The sequence below is a fragment of the Ochotona princeps genome, chromosome 11 (genome assembly GCF_030435755.1).
Source record: "Ochotona princeps isolate mOchPri1 chromosome 11, mOchPri1.hap1, whole genome shotgun sequence".
NCBI lineage: Eukaryota > Metazoa > Chordata > Mammalia > Lagomorpha > Ochotonidae > Ochotona > Ochotona princeps.
In genome coordinates this window covers 70,304,645-70,321,374 of record NC_080842.1, presented here as the reverse complement: position 1 = coordinate 70,321,374, position 16,730 = coordinate 70,304,645, and the positions used below count along the sequence as shown (strand labels likewise).

Genomic DNA, 16,730 nt, shown 5'->3' with positions numbered 1-16,730 from the left:
CAGACGACCAAGATTCCGAGGCAGGGGTGGGGGTGTTCTGGATGTCACCTGGGAGAGGGATGCAGCCCAGCCACTGTCTTGGGGGGACAGAGGTCCGGAGTCTCCTTCGAACACAAGGGAATACAGCAAGCCTGGGGTTCTGCCCATCTCTCCTGAATGAGATGCTTAAAGCTAAGAGGGTCCCACCAAAATCCCTTGCCCCAACTGGCCCACATCACACAAAGTCAGTGATTCACAATGAAGAGAAAAGATATTTAATTATTTCTCAGTCTAATCTCTTAAAGCGCTCAAAGTGTTTTCACAAGTGCAAGGGAAAGGGATTGTACTCAGCCAACATTTACCAGTGATCCCGACACACGCAAAGAAATGCCCAACCACCGTGCTATAATTTATACTTACTTTAATTTCTGCACTGAAAAAGAAAGGTAAAACAATAACAGATTAGGTTACAGCGACATTATCTTTGCCCTTAAATTAATCTTTGCTGTTGGGGGCCAAAGCAGAGAGAAAGACAGGAAAACACCAAAGCATGATGAGTGGTTGCCAGGATACCTCAGTCTGGCTAACAGGGGCTCTGAATGCTGGGGCCTGGTGCCGCCAGCACACCGGCTTGTAAACACCGACGGACAACAGCTAAGTTACATTAAAAAAAAAAGAAAAACAAATCCCACAACTCCATTATTAAAACCAAGCACAAAACCGGACAATGAAACTTCATCCAGGGTTGATGCGTTCGTCCCCAGGGGTCCGGAGGTGGCTTCCTGGGGGCATCCGCGTGCTGTGACATGCACACACCAGGGAAGAGCTGGACATGGGCTCGACAGAGCGCTCCCTTCTCTCCAGAACAGCACTGTGCTGCAGCAAGGAGGTGGGAGCCAGGGCTCGCTCATCTGTACAACCTCCCTGATGGGCAGCAAGTGCCACAGCGGGAGGCAAGGGGCCTGGGGTCTCTGGCTGTGCTTCTGAGGCTGTGCCTCTGGAATGTTCCACATCCTCAAGGTCTGGTTGGGCTGCGGGTTTAGTTACGCTCCACACTTTGTTCAAGTGCTTGCTTTATTTTCCATGTGCAAATAGTCACTGTCTAAAGCTTTCAGAAGGATGTGTACAGACATGAGCTCCCTGCAGACACGGGGGTACTCACGGAGGGGCTCCCCATGCTGGGGCGGGGCGGGGACTGTTACAGAGACAGTTAGAGAAATCTGATGGGCTGCAGTGAAATGCTAGTCCCTGATTCGGTCGGGCAGAGGCCAGGCTCCTCAGTAGGTGATTGTCCACTCCTTGACAGAGGCGTCGTGTGAGGTCGTGACCAGGGTGTGCTCGTCCAGCCAGGCCAGGCTGCTGACATGGTGTAGCCGGTGTGCATCTGGGAGAAGGGCAGTGTTTAAGCAGACAGACTTCCCTGCCTCTTGGCCTCTGCCTACCAGGTGCCAAACATCTCTCTCAAGTCCTGACAACCTCTAGTGTCGTCGCCCCAGCAGCAGACAAAACATGGTCTGCTTGTGGTATTAACACCAAAGGGAGGCACCGAGCAAGGTGCTGCCCAGGGCACTGCCCCAGACGGTGCCTGTAGCCTAGACTCCATTATAACCAGAGCCATGCCTGTGCACCTGCAGCTTTTTGTATAGCCATTATTCCCCTGAAGTCCAGGGAGGGGCCCTTAGCTCCAGGGAGTGCCGGCTCTCTGTGTGTCTAGCCTTGGGCAGCCACCAGAACTGGGCTGAAGCTGAGGTAGGCCCTGGTGAGCTCAGCTGTCTGGTCTTATGCCAAGAACCTCAGCACGCTGAGAGCCACAGCACTGGGGTGTCACCAATGCCAACCCTGACTACGAGGCACAGCTTAGTGCTGCATCCCCAGGTGAGAACTCACCCAAGTGCACCTGGGTGGACCATGGCCAATCATGGGTCAGGTACTCCCCAGCCCCCAATCCAGCAAACCCGTACCCCACCCCCAGCCCAGCATGTGTTCCATCTTGGTGCTGATCTGCTGCATTCATGAACCTGCCAGATCTCATCGCACTAAGTATCTCCCTTGCCAGAGCAGCTCATGGGCTCTGCATCTCTGCTCGTCCCAGCACCAGGTGCCCACCCTCTCCTGCAGCTTGGGAACTGCTACAGTGATGGACTCAGAACTGCTTTTAAACAGGAAACGGTCTCATTTACATCTCACACAAAAGGCAGCCAGATCAAGAGCAGCAGCAGCTGGAGAGGCAGTGGCTTGGGAGAGGATGGTGTGAATGCTCACCCAGAGCCACAGCCACAGGACATGTGGGGAATGGGCCACTGGTCAAGGGTTTCTTATCTCAAACACTGGGGATTAAGTGCCCCAACTTCACAGGCTGGGGATCCCCACTTTGAAAATCCAAAAATGGAAAAGCTCCAACAGCTGCACCTGACTGGGGACCTTCACCCTCTGCCCCAGGAGGAAATGGTGATACAAAATCGCTGTAGGAGTAGCTGCAACAGCTACGGCCCACACTCAACTGGGTTCAATGCCTGGCTCTGCTGACTGCAGCTTCCCTCTAGCACAGATGCTGGGAGGGAGGGCTCGTGGCCCAAGTAACTGGGCCCCTGCCAGCCATGTGCGGGGCCAGTCTTCACCCTGGTTTAGCCAGAGCATGTGGGAACTGAAACATCAGATGGGAGCTCTGCTACTTGAAAGGAAATTTACTAATTTCACCTGGTGCTTTTTACAATATGGCGACTAGGAAAACTCAACACCCACTCGAGGTTCCACACGGTACGGTCCTCCTGGATTCCCCTGTGCCAGGGAGGAAAGCCGGTCAGGCACAGGTGAGATGCCAGGTAGGCAACCCTTTCCATGACACCTGTTTTGTGTACTGACAATGAGCAGCCTGTGGTTCCTCTGCTGGCATGAGAATTGACACCCTCTGTGCTTGTCACTGTCCTAGAGGCCCTGGGGACAGCCAGCACTCAGGGCCCTGGACTCACCTTGGATCTTGACTCTGGTCTCCGGGTCACTCAGGGTCCAGACATAAACCATCATGTCCATGCCCCCAGAGGCAAAGTGCTCGTTGTCTGGTGACCAGGCCAGGCAGACGATTTTTGCGTGGTGCCCATAGAAAACATTGTTCTCCTGGTTGCAGGATGAAAGCAGCAGGGAGGTCAGCACTTAGGCCAGAGTCACCGTCTGTCACCCCTCACCCCTTCTTGTGACAGCGATGTGGGTCCCTGCTCACCAGGTGCCAACTCTACACTTTCCTTACAAGCTCACTGACTCCTGGTAAGCATCCCACGATACCCACTGCTTGAGAGGACAAGAGAACAGGCAGAAAGGCACAGCCCAGGACCCTGCAGCTGTGTTGCTGCCCACTGGCACCCGCCTGGCCAATACAGGATGAAGGGTCAGCCGAGCACTTACCGAGTAGCCATCAGCCACGCTAAACACCGTGACGACCTTGCTGGCATCACACACAGCAAGGAAGGCGCCATCGTGGGAGTAGGCCACATCCGTCACAGGGCCCTTGGCCTCCAGGAGCTTGCCCTCGTCCTTCAGCGTGGTGCCCAGGATGCTGTACACACGGACATTGCCGTCCTGCAGGTGGGCGGGCAAGAGCCACTCTCATACATGCACTCATGACACCTCAGGTTTTAGCCGGGGAGAAGGCTGGAGAGTCAGCAGAAAGGTGCCTCTCCCTTACCTGCTCTGGGGTGCCCCAGCCGCAGGAGTGAGCAGCTCCTTCCGCCAGCACAGAAGGCACTGCAAGCCCCAGCAGCTCTCCTGGCCCAATAGCTCCTCCTGACAAGCCTGTGTCACCAGGTTGTTTGGCTGCTGCTCCAGAAGGGCTCCAGGGGGTCTCAGAGCTCACAAGTGCCAGCCACTGCTCTGGAACCCCCAAGTACAAAAGCAGCTACAACTGGCCACAGCAACTCCACAGAACCCCAAAGGGCCAAACACACCAGCAGTTGGTGGCAGCAGTGCCAGGGGTGTGGCCTGACCCCAGTGGAAGCACTGTAGGATGACACTGCCTAGTGGACCCACAGCCTGAGGCAGCAGGCCCCGGGCACAGCTTTTTGAGGCTAGAGCTGGGACAGTTTGGTGGGTGTGCTGAGGGGAGCCTGTCAGAGTTGATGCTACTGTTTGTACTGTTTCCTGAGCCTGGCGCCAAGCAAAGAAAGGCCCCTGTGGGTGCACAGCTGGCTCTGTGCCGGCTAGCTGGACCTGGAGTCTGGCCAGCTCGGGGTAAACAGCCTGGCAGGCACCTGCTTCCCTTAGGAGTTAAGGGCAGGCCACTTAATGGCAGGACTGCCCTCCTAGGGCTAGGAGGATAATACGGGGTGTCCATAACAGGACCTTTTGATGGTGACCACTCCTAACCCACAAGCTCTGGCTACTAAAGGGTGTGAGTTACTCGGTGGGCAAGTGGAAGCCAAAACTCTTGGGAAATCAGGTCAACAAGTTTCTCAGCAGTGCCCCACCAGGCACCCAGCACCCCGGGATGCTGACTTCTCGTGCAGTACCCGGGGAGCTCAGGCTTCCCCAAGACAGGGGATACCTTGGCTACATTACAGACCAGGCCGCTCTCAGCACCCAGCAGCAGCTGCGCATGCAACAGCTGCAGCACGCCCACCCCCTCCCCGCCGGCTCACTCCCCCTTTGCCCATCCCAGGGGCTCCAGCTGGAGGCCACAGGTCTACACCTCTAGCGCTACTGGCTGCCCTGCTGCAGTGGTCTCACTAAAGGGCTGGGGTCCTTGTGGGGGTCAGGGGGCCAGGCCGACAGGCCACCACAAAAGGCTCACACCCTGGCCAGTAGGCTGGAGAGCCATTTCCTCGCAGCCCTAGGCCTTACTGTCACACTCCGACGGCTTGGCTAGGAGGAAGCAGGGCATGAGGGAAAGGAAAGGGCCTTACCGCGCCCCCAACAGCCACCGCATCGCCGCTGGGGTGCACCGCCACGACCTCGGGCTCGTAGTCAAGGTTGTTGAGGCTGAAGCACTTCTTCTGGTCCTTCAGGAGCACCACCTGCAGGACATGGGCAGCTGGTCAGGGCATAGCCCTGGAGGTCCTGTGGCATGTGGCTGTGGGCAGGAGCTGCTTCTTCCCTCATCAGTCAAGTGGGTCAGCTCCAGGCCCTCCTGCTCAGTGTCTCAACAAAAGGTCTGTTGTCATCACCAGACACTGAGTTCTAGGAGAGTCTTCTGAGGTTTCCACGCTGTCCAGACACAGTGCACATAAAATGGCCTCAGCTGAACTCAGTGCTCCCCAAGCGGACAGAAGGCTGGGATGCATCACAGCTCTGTGCAGCTGTGGAAGCGCTGTGACAGGCTCCTCACTGCAAGCAGCAGCCAGGGCCCCTGGGCAGCCTCGTTCGGCACTGGTGCCTGTGGCACTGGGAACACACTGGGGACTCGGCCTGAGCACCTGCTCCGAGTACTGGCAGTTCAGCAGCACTACTGCAACTCCTGAGTCCACAGCAGCTCTTTGCTCTCCCGCCTGAGCAAGACCAGTCTGAGGATGGAGGAGTGGCCTGTTGGCCTTGCAGCAGGACACGGGCTGCTCTCCACCTCCCAACCCACAGCAGGCAGTGTGCATTCCCCTGCTCTGCCATGGCAACGCCAGACCAGTGCAGGAGTCCAGGACCTGAGGCAGAGCTGACCCCAGCCACCAGTGTTGGAGGGCGAGTTCACAAATCATCTTGGCCTCAGTTTCCCAGATGGATCTCATGAGACTGGGACTCCAGGCTCGGGGCAAGCAGGGCTCAGTGACAGTAAACAAAGCATGTCTGTGCCCACTAGTGGCATGGACATGCTCCAAGCGCTCGGGCCCCTCAGAGGTCAGCGGCCCCACTGTATGGGTGGAAACGGGAAAGAGCTCGCACCGCAGGGCTGGGCTCCAACAGCCCTTATGGGGCCAACGAGCCAAGCCTAGCTCTGTGCTATGAGGACCCCTGAATCTCTGACTATAATCGCCCACTTATGACAAAGCTCGGGGAATGCTCCCCTCCCCATCTCCCGACTTGGCAGGGACAATGTACCTGATAGGCAAAGCACGTTCTTAGTCTGATGTGAGACCTGAGGCTGTCTGCTTATCTAAACTCTCAGGTCCCTTTGGACACACTCCTGGCCCCATGACCCATGACAAGGAGCCTTGCAGTACAACCCCACCTGGAGCAGGCCACAGAGGTGCCCGTGGAGACCCCGCTGAGCAGCGGTATGACAGGGCAAAACCATGCAAGTCAGAGTCCTAGGGGTCCTGGGACCTACCCCCCTGCTGAGGGTCCCTGTCAGTACCTCCTGGTGGGAGGCACTGGGTGGAACCTGCTGCGACCTCCTCGGTGATTCTTGAACAGGGAGAGCCTGTGTGACCACGGCTTTACCCAAGAAGACACCAGGTTGCTGAGCAGGCCAGCAGAAGCCAGGTCCCCCCGCCCCCCTGGGGCGCCTACCCCTTGGGGTTTTTGTGCCCCACTGGTCATCCAGGCTGTGGCGATAATGACTTGGCAGGGAACTCTCACTATCTAGGACACACAGCAATCCAGTCTGGCCAGAGCAATTCAGTTCTCAGAGCGCAGAGGCGCAGGCTGGGCCTGAAGGGCAGCTTTCTGTGGCAGGCTTGGTTGCTCTGCCAGTGGGGCCTCAGCCACCACCTGCCTTCCCTGATCTACACGCTGTAGGCAGACGGCCTCTGCTACCAAGAAGTCTGTTCAAAGTGGGTCACTGAGCATCCCAGGCAAGGGTCCTTTATCCCAGAAATTCTGACAGGAACAGTGTGCGGGAGACTCCCAGTGGGCATAAGCCCCAGCTGTGGGGTCAGAGCAGCCCTGACCCGCAAGTTGGGTCACCTTACACTCTGGTGACCTGGACAATGATTGCCACCAGAGCCCCTAACCCCACCTTCCTTGTTCGTAAGAGGAACTGAAGATGGCGTCAGGCGCCCAACAGGCTCCTGAGTGTGTTAGGGACGAGGAAGGCAGAGCTTGGTGGGGGTGAGGAGTCACACGGCCATAGGGTGGCAGGCTTGGGATTTGAATGGGGGTGGAATTGCTGCTCAGTGGAGCCCCCTGCAGATGTTCAGTGTGGTCAGATGCCAGGGACACCTCAGTGCTGACTCATTAGCCAGACTCTAGGTACCTCAATGTCCTCATCTGCACAACAGGGACATGCACTGCCCACCTAGCAGGAATCAGGGAGATCCTTGGCATACCACCAAGTGCCCACCCTAAACACTGATGAGGGGCCAGCACAGTGGCACAGTAGCTGGGCAGCTGTCTGGGCATTGGCCTCCAGTGTGAAGGCAGGTTCCAGCCTAGCTGTTCCACTTCTAATCCAGCTCCCTGCTAAGTGTCAGGAAAGGTAGTAGAGAATGGTCCAAGTACTTAAGTTGAGCACTCATGTGGGAGACCCGGATGGAGTTCCTGGCTTTTAGCTTCCATCTTGCCTAGATCTGGCTGTGAAGCCATTTTGGAATAAAAGAAATAACTTCCTTCAAATAAAACAAGTAAACCTAAACCAAACCAAGGCAAGCAAAATCAAGCCAAACCAAACCACCGGTGAGAGCCACCGTCAAGTGGGAACCGTGCACTCTGGATATAGACAGCCATGGCCGCAAGCTCTGATCCCTCTCTCCGCTGCTCCTTCTAGCCCAGGTTAGCGGGATCCATACCTGCCCGATGCACACGACCACAGCATAGCCCCCAGGGCCAACAGCTACACACTTTGGCTGGACATCCAGTTTCACAACTCCTTGGCCACTGTGTGAGAGAAAGATAAAACCTTACCTTAGTACTTAGTTCTGTGTGCAGGTACCCGCTGTGCACTTACTGCAAAGTCCCAACCACTCAGGTCTTAGGAGGAAGTACTCTATACTCAAGAACAATTTACTAAAATATGGACTTGGTACAGGAGTGACTCATCACCCAGGGCAGAGGTCAGAGCACACGGGAGCCTGGGCGGAGAAAGTGGGCGGCCAAGGGAGATGCAGAGGACAGCTTCTGTTCCCATCTGTGAGGAGTGCCCGCCACACCACCATTCCCCGCTCTTGTGGCTTCTTCCCCACGTGTGCTGGGCAAAGCCTCCTGCCAAGTTATGGCCATCCTTCTCGCCATAGGCAGAATCAACTACTTCTACTGGTGAAATCATATGCCATCTTCATCTTACCTAATGCCATCAAATACACACTTAGAAACCGAACTGAGGAAACCTCCGTGTAACCAGGCTCCCAGTCAGGCCTGCAACAAGGCCACGGTTGGCCTTTTTCTTGGTTCTCTCATAGCCAGGCCACTGCAGCCCACCAAAGCGAAGAGTTCACGAGGCACGTGCTGACAGCAGGGTCACCTCAGCACAGTGTGAGGATACCTGGCTCCCGAGGTTTGCCTGGTCACAGGTGCTCCTCTGCATGAGCACCTGTGAGCAGGAAGTGTGTACTGGAGGCTCACCAGGCTGCCCCTCGGGAGACAGGTGGGTTGTAAGTGTGAGGAAACTATTTACAACTCCAGGTACATTGTCAACAGCACTCTCCCATCTCTGTGGCCGCAACCAAGGACACAAGGGCAAAACCAGAAAGGCACGTCTTCTAATCAGGGCACCTGTGTGCCCGCTGCTGGGCACCTAGGGGCCTCACCCGACTTTCACAAGGGCCCGATGCAGGCTCCTGATCATCTGCCTCTTCTGATGAGGAAACAGAATTCCTGAAGAATGGGCTGTGACCAGTTCCAAGGCTGGGGAGAGCCACACCTGGTTACTGTCTGTGTGGTCACCTGGACACCACAGCCCACATGCATCTCGGCACAAGACAACAGAACACTGCTCAGGACAGGAAGGAGAAGCAGATGCTGTGGCTCCGCACCAGGCACCCGGGGTGTGTCCAACAGCTGCTCTCACCTGTAGTCTCGCAGCATGAGGTTGGTGTACCGCACCGTGTCGTCCATGCTGCAGCTGACGAGCTGCCCAGACTCATCCACGGTCATCCTGGACACCTGATTCGTGTGGCCTTTCCCAGCAAAGGAGTCATTCTCCCCAGTCTCTGAATCCCAGTAATGTAGGGCAAGGTTAAGAAAAAGCCCGTTTCCAGGGCTGGGACTGAACCCCAATCCAGGCAGTTCAGAAACACAAGTATTGGCCCTGGGGCTGACTCCGTGTGGGGATGCCGAGTCCCGGTTTTTTGGTCTCAGTTGTAGCTTGAGTAACAAAGCAGAATCCTACTTCCAATGAAGGTTACTGCTCCCAGGAAAGGCTGACAGTCCTGGGACAGAAGCCCAGCTAGGACCCAAGGCTGACCCATGGGTGACCACCAGAGCAAGAGGACACTGGGCCTTCACTGCCACTGGCTGCGTCAGGCGGGCCCTACTCCACCTCCACGTGCCCCTTCCCATTTACTTCTTTTGTTCAGTGCAGCAGACACTCATCTGCCTTCCTCTCGGGCAGACCTCCTTCTGTGGGGAGACTGGTCTAGATCTGTGAACACAGAATTCTTGCCAAGACAGGGGAGGTCTGGCGGGCATGTGGGGTGTGGTCCTGGGCAGCCTTCAGGAGATGCAGTGGCCCTGGGAGCAGAGCACGGCCTAGAGACGCAGCAGGGTGACCAAATCAACGCATGGCCTTGCCAGCTCAGTGGCGTGGGAAGCATCTGGCTGCTGAGGTTCGGGACAGCTCTGTGAGGGAGTGTGGAGTGCCAGGCCATGCAGAGAAAGCACAATGCTGTCCCTCCTTATCAGAAGTCTCAGATGGGGGGTCTGGAAAGGGGCCACACACGCCTCCAGGGGACACTGCTGCCGAAGCATGACAGCCTTGTTGGAGTTTCTGACCCACTTCAGCTGCTGGTGGACTGTGACCTCGGGGACGGTCCCATCTTTCGGTGTCATTCCCCACTTTTCAACCAAGGGGACTCACTAGAGGGTGTCTGAGCTTCAGCAATTCCACCACTGATGTGGGCCAGACTGGCTGCACCCACCCTTCCAGAGCAGCTGTCACACCGTGTGCTGCACAAGCAGGCCGATGGGGTCAAGGCTGTGGCTGCCCTGCAGCTGTGAGCCTGTCTAGGACGAGTACAGTCCCCAAGAGCGTGGAGCCGTGGCTGCTGCCACCTGGCTGGCCCAGCCCCTGGCACTGTGGGAACGAGAAATTCCCCTCTTCTGCCAGCAGCTGGAACCAGCTCTGTGACTCAAAGGATATTAATGTGCCCGTCGTGACTCCCCGAGTAGATGTAGGACTTGCCGCCGTTTTTATGCACTGTCAGACACTGGATCGATTTACTGTGACCCTGTGGAGGAGAGAAGCAGGGGCAGGGTGAGCCCAGGACACACAGGCCTTCCCTTAGCTGCTCGGGAACACAGGAACCCCTCAGCACACAGCAGCTGAGACCTGGTGGCACCGGTGCCCAAAAGCACACTCCAGGGACGGTGAGCACCCCACCCCCTACTCCAGCTGACCAATCACCTGACGAGCCCACAGCATCTGTGCCCTTCCCCAGAGGGGCCCAACCCTACACGGGTCTAAAACAAAGCCCAGCACAGGAGGTGCATGGCCTGTGCCCAAGTGACCTAAGCTATTGCAGGAGGAAATGCGGCTCTTGTTTGTCACACACGAGGATGTGCCCTGGGCTGCACCTCCAAAGGCCCAAGAGCCTCAGGAGCTTACCAAAACACGTTGTGTCCAGGGAGGGCACACAGCCTCTTTACCATCTGCTGCCTGGGTGTGGTCTGACCACAGTCCTCACCCTGGCTGCGGCCAGGCCCAACTCTGCCAGTAGCGCTTCGTTACCAGCTGGCACTCCTGTCCGGAGCTTTGTCCAGGAACTCCCAAACGTGTGGTGCCCCACTTGCTGCCACAACGCAGCATTGATCTTGGGAGGAGGTACAGGCAGTTTTCTTCAGGGCTGGGGAGCCAGTGAGGAGCCAGTGAGTCATTCCATTCCGTGCTCCAGCAAGGGACCGGCTTTTCATGCAGCACAGGCCTGTGACCTCCCATGTGGAACCTCAGCCTGGCAGGTGTCACTAGTAGTGCAGGGGCCACCTGGCCTGCTGGGGGGGGGGGGGGGCCTATGTGCACACTTACCGCCTGCAGTACCACCTCTCTTGGAACTCCCTCAATGCCAGCTCTCAGCTCTCACCCTCAGATGTCACAGGTGTCCCTGCTGTGAGCTGGGGTATTGAACAAGATGGGGCAGCATGGCTCTCACTGCAACCCTAAGGTAGTAGAGACCCTGTCTGAACTCCGTGGGGCCAGCCAGGCCACAGGTAACATGTGGCTAGGACAGAAACTGCCATTCCAGCTCCTGCAAGCGGCTTAGAAACCCTGGCAGCCTGTGTCCAGCACCAAACGCCTTCAGTGTTTCATGTGTGGTGTGAGAACCGTGACGTGAGCTTCACTGTCGACACCGTAAGAGCCCAGGTTATTCTCCAAGCTGACACGGCCAGCACCATCTAGCTCGGAGCTGAGGTGGTTGGTCCCGCATGACCCCCAGCAGGGCAAGCAGACATGCACGTGGTCCTAGGGTGGCAGACCCAGAACCGGCACAGCTGGTGCTCACTGCTGTGGGCAGCCCTGGGAGACAGCTCTCCTGGGCAGGGCGACTCACAGCAAGGACTGTATCGCATGTGCAGTTTGTCACCGTCACAAGGCAGCGTGGTCTTAGAAAGCTCCCCGAGGTGCCAGCCTCCCTATCTTTAGGAACCCCTACATAAAGGAGCTCCTCATTCCCTGTGTTCAGGGAACCTCACACAAAAAACAAAGCAGGTGTCCAGGAATTTCATACAAGCAGCATGGGACCCTTCCTTGTGACCAAGGTCCAGCTGTAAGGGGGGCGACGATTAAGGTGGCACCTGCTAGAGAGCATGCTGGGCTGGGCACCCGGGGGCTGTTCCCAGCTGGTCACACTAATGCTGCAGGGCTCTGTCCCTTTGTGGCACAGCCACAGTTCAGCAGCTGGTAAGGGAAGGGCTAGGTTCCAGCTGCCAGGATGCAGAGCAGCCCAGGATGGAGCTGTGTGACTGCTCCCTTGGACTGCAGCTCAGTCATCAGAGCCTACAGCAGTGACCCTGCAGACCTGAGGAGGCCCTGCTTGGAGCTTCTACCTACCTGGCTACAGTCACCAGACGTCAACCATGGCTGGGGTGGATGGGGGAAAGCGGGACCCACCTAGACAGCATGAGACCCTGCAGCCTCTGGCCCCCGGGAGCCAGCAGAGGGGTTGGAGACAACCTCTGTGCCTGCCCAGGCCCTCAGCACTTGGGCTGTTTCCTGTACTCCAGCAGGCTTCCCTGCTGCGTCTCCCTCAAGCTAAGTCACACACAAAGCCATGCACAGGGTCAGCTGCACATCTTCTTCCTCCAGGAGGCTCCCAGCCCTGCCCAACACTCAGCATTTGGCTGCTCCTGGGAGGTACCACCCATGGACTTCCACCTGAGTGAGGGCCAGGGAGTCTGGACACCTTGGCAGTGTCTACTCAAACTGCGCTCCCCCGACCCCAGGCTGCCCATCTTGGTCGCGCCTGCCCTGGGGCAGAGCCACTCCTACCTTGATCACACGCAGGGGCTTGTTGGGGTTGTTCTTGTCCAGGTAGTTGATGTAGCCCGAGAGGGAGACACTGAGGAGGTGGTCCTTCTGCCACAAGCAGCCCAGCTGCTGATCCAGGACGTTAGAGCCCATGGGAAATGTGGTGACCACAGAATTCACGTTGACATCCCAAATCTTGGAGGTTTTGTCTCCGGAAGCAGAAAGCAAGTGAGTGCTATCCGGACTCCAACTAACCTACACAAACAGCATGTCATGCGTCAGAGGATTCCAGACAACAGCTGACCACAGCTTCCTATCCCCACCCACCTTCTAGCAGGGACACACCCGAGGCAGGGGCAGGACCAGCTTCCAGTTTGCTGCTCTGCCTTCTGTTGCCCACGTCACCTCATGGTGACCGAGACCCTTACCCAACTTCCACCCCTCCTTTCAAGTTCTTGCCTAACTTCAAAAGGTGACTGTTGGATGCAAACCCCACTCCCCTGAGGAAAGGGCCTCTACTCACAGCGTAAATTCCTCCGTCGTGGGCCTTGCCGTCTCCCAGAGCACACACTTTCTCTCCTGTCTTCCCATCATAGATGTAGATCTTTCAAGAAATAAGAATACAAGTGGATCATGTGCTCACGTTCCCAAATGCCCCAAGAGCTGGCACAATTGTCAACAGTCCGTGGCTCTATACACTAGCTTCTAGCGCCCTCGGGAGGCAGGGAGCTCTCCCGGGCCTGTGTGTCCAGCACCACCAAGTCCCCTGCTGCCCCTTACCTGGCCATCGGCACTGGCTGTGGCAAATCTGTTCCCGTCAGGAGAGAACCGCACACAGTTGACAAAGCGACCATGGTCCTGCAGGAGAGTAGAGGAAGGTAAGGTCTGAACCAACATCAGCGGCCACAGCGGTGGGAGCTGTCCGTCCACAGGGTGGGCACACATCTTACAGACAGCCCTCGTGCTGCTCCCACCAGCCTGGACTCTGGTTGGAGGTCCAGATCTGCCTACTTCCCTCTGGATCCTACAGCTTTGAGTGGGCCAGGACCTTGAGGCCAGGAGCCCGGACTGGTAGAGGTGCCCAGGCGCACGTGCTCACTGGGGAACTGACTTGGAAAAGGACCAACAGTCTGATTTTCATCAGGAATCAAATGCAGAGCACCAGGAAATGCCCTCAGGGGAATCCCCTACCTGACTAAGCAAAAGAACCCCCTCCTTCCCCAGTGAACAGTCAGGACTGCAGAATGGCCCACTAAAGCCCCCTGCCAACAGCAACAACCCACCCCAGCTTCAGCCTGCAGGTGCCCACTCTGGCCTCCTCTGGCAGGTGGGTCAGTTGTCTCAGTGGGCAGACAGCCACACCTGTAGGGAGAGAACTCAACGCACTGTAGCCCTGCCACTGCTCAGGTCCCCCGCATCACTGGGGTGCAAGCTGCATGGTGGAAGGACGGTGAACGACGTACGAGAAGACTGTGAGAGTCCTAGGCGCCATGAATGCAGCCTCCTCTGGAAATGGTCTTTGCCGATGTGTCCAAGGGTTGGTGCTCGGTGAGAGGGAGATGTGGACCTGACTCTCGGAGTCTGGAGGAGACCAAGCAGAACTCAGAAGGCTCACGCCCCACGACACCCCCACCACGGGCATCTGACTCTGCAAGGCATTTTGGCTCAAGTCCTTGGCCTGTGGTCCTCTGTGCAGTCTGGGAAACACAGGAAGTGACCAACCGCAGTTTGTCACAACAGTAGAGTGAATGACCCCCCCCAGGGACACCGCACTCGCTCCCCTGATAAGAAATGCACACCCAGAAAGAGAGTCGGCCTCCCAAGCACCCAGGCCAGGGAGTCACTGCGAGCCAAAGCTGGAGCTGCCCCTCATAGCCCGAGAGGCCTGGCACAACCAGCAGGTAAGCTGCTCCTTGATGCTGACACTCAACTATTTGGCTACCTGAGAGTCCCTGAGTGCCACCATAGGCACAGCTGCAGCTGCGGGCCGGCCTACTGCCCTTCCAGCTCACTGTAGTGAGTTCTGTAGGGCTGTCACTGCCCTCAATGGTCAGCGACAAAGCACAGGGTGGTTTCAAAATCAGGCAGGCAGAATGGGGTCCTTGGGAGGGATGAACGCCACTAGTAAGGTGGGCTACACAGTGTTCTCCTCCCACTGCTGCACCCAGGAACACCGTGAGGCCCCATGGGCCGGGCCACCGCAGGTGCTGATGGCGCAGCTGTCCTGCTTCCAGAACTGGACACAGCCTCCTAGTCTGGCGTTCAGTCAGCCATGCCTCTTTAGTACATTCATTCCATACATCATAAGGTCGACCTGGGCCATATCGCTTGTTTCCTAGCATTCTCAGATGTGTGGAGCTGGGGAAAAGCAAAACTGACTTCCCACAATGGAGTCCCTCAGGCACCCCCCTCCCAGGGGCTTTGGCCTCCTCTGCTGTCACCAAGGAGCCCTCACTTCACCAGAGCAGCAGGGCCGCCAGGCCTGGAGGTGAGGAGACGGGCTGTGCAGGTCTGAGCCTGGTGCCCACTGCTTGCCAGCTCCTGTCTCCGCTGAACCAGCTCTTGGGCCGTGGCAGGTGCTGGACAGGTCCTGGCCTGGAGCCATGCCAGAGGTCAGATCCTTAACTCGGGTTCCCTGCTACACACTCTGTGCTTGCCAGGATCGAGGCCCCTGCCTGCGTCAGCTGACAGGACTCACCCTGCTCTTCCCCAGGCAGCCTTGGACCCGAGGGGATGGGGCTGTGTTCCGAGTCCCCTTCAGTATGCGGCACCCCTCCCCTAGCCCCTGTGGTACGCAACAAGCTAGCCACAGGTCTCCTCCGAGCATCATCCAGTTTCCTTCCTTTGGTAAGCACAGGCTCAGTTCTCACCGGAGATCCTACCCTGGCTTGCCCCACCCGCTTCAGATCCTGCGACAGTGTGGTGACATGGCCAAGATGGGCTGACATCAGTGTCTCCCTGGGTGCCCTGACTGCCTGGAGATGACAGCGTGTGTGTGTCCCTTCAAACAGCATCCACCTCTGCTGCTTTCTCCTGCAGAACCAGCTGCGACAGAGTCGTGTGTGCCCCCCAGCCCCCTCGACCAGGCCTTTTGTCTCATGAAGCAGATACCCCTTCAAGGCTGAGCACCATGTGACCTCAGGGACCCTGCCTCCAGAGCCTAGCTCTGTCACCATTTCCTGCATGTGGAGCCAAGCCCCATGAGTCCAGGGGGTCGGAGAGACTGAGGCTTGTTCCTGAAATAACCCCTTAAAATGGGGCGGAGCAGCCAACATTTCGTGAGCCAAAGAAGTGAGAGCTAAAAACAGCCTCACAGTAACCAGTGTCCAAAGACAGGCACACAGGGAAAACAGGAGGGGGTCCACATTCCACGGCCCCCTGGCTGAGGCTGCCCACCCCACTCTCCCCACGCAGAACGCCTGCTCCTCCCCACCCATCCACCACTGTACAGGTCCAGCCTTGGGCCACCTTTTGATGTGGACCTCTGAGGTCTTTGTGCCTGGCCCACTCCTGCCCCCAGGTGCTACAGCTAATTTCCATGGAACACTTAATGCGCCCTGCTGCTGTCCACCTGCACGCCTCAAGGATGAGGAATCCAAGACCCGAGACAACCGGGTCATAAGTAACACAGCGCAGTCCACAGCACCGCCGGGGCGGCTGACTCCAGAGTGAGCACACCAGCTACCTGGTGGCTCAAGGTGTCCCCTCCCGCTCCCATTGCCCTGGCTGCCACATACACGGGAGGGACCACCACCATGCATGCTCCCGGAGAGACCATAGTGCCACAGACGTGGGGTCCTGTCCCCCAGGGTCACACAAGTGGCTCTACTTTCTCAGCCTCCAGGCCAGCCTTCCTCATCAGGCACCCTGAGAGGCTGCACTGTACATCCTCTGCCAGTTCCTACCCCAAAAGCACAGTGGAGGCTCTGACTGCTGCTATGCCGTGCCTCTCTGGTCACCTGGTTCCATGGCCACTCTCCTGGAGAACAAAGACAAGGCTGATGGCCAACAGAATGCTCTATATCCTCCCTGCTGCCTCTCAGTTCTCTGGGCTGAGGAGAGGCTCCGAGTCTCCCAGCACGGCCACTCCCACTGGTGACCCTACAGGACAGCCCTGGAGAGCAAATGGGGACACCTGGGCTACAGCACTGACCGGAGGACAGAAATGCTTGTTTTCTGCCCTGTTGTGCATCCAGAGTGCCAAGGATCCCACGCACTGGAGCAGCCTGCTGGCATCCTCCCGTGCTGTGAACACCCAATGAGCTGCCACCCCACTCCC

At 57.4% G+C, this 16,730-nt stretch overlaps 1 protein-coding gene across 1 annotated transcript in view; it reads right to left on the bottom strand.

The window, feature by feature from the left end:
- Positions 1 to 238: 238 nt before the first annotated feature.
- WDR1 (WD repeat domain 1) overlaps positions 239 to 16,730 on the bottom strand; it is a 34,614-nt gene continuing 18,122 nt past the window's right edge. Inside the window, exons 6-15 of the mRNA XM_058670302.1 lie at positions 13,232 to 13,309; positions 12,975 to 13,055; positions 12,473 to 12,706; positions 10,125 to 10,217; positions 8,840 to 8,991; positions 7,623 to 7,710; positions 4,872 to 4,982; positions 3,379 to 3,552; positions 2,949 to 3,093; positions 239 to 1,363 (exon numbers count right to left, since the gene is read on the bottom strand). Of these exons, the coding sequence (XP_058526285.1) occupies positions 1,257 to 1,363; positions 2,949 to 3,093; positions 3,379 to 3,552; positions 4,872 to 4,982; positions 7,623 to 7,710; positions 8,840 to 8,991; positions 10,125 to 10,217; positions 12,473 to 12,706; positions 12,975 to 13,055; positions 13,232 to 13,309 (1,263 nt within the window). The 3' untranslated portion in view covers positions 239 to 1,256. The remainder of the gene's footprint in view (positions 1,364 to 2,948; positions 3,094 to 3,378; positions 3,553 to 4,871; positions 4,983 to 7,622; positions 7,711 to 8,839; positions 8,992 to 10,124; positions 10,218 to 12,472; positions 12,707 to 12,974; positions 13,056 to 13,231; positions 13,310 to 16,730) is intronic.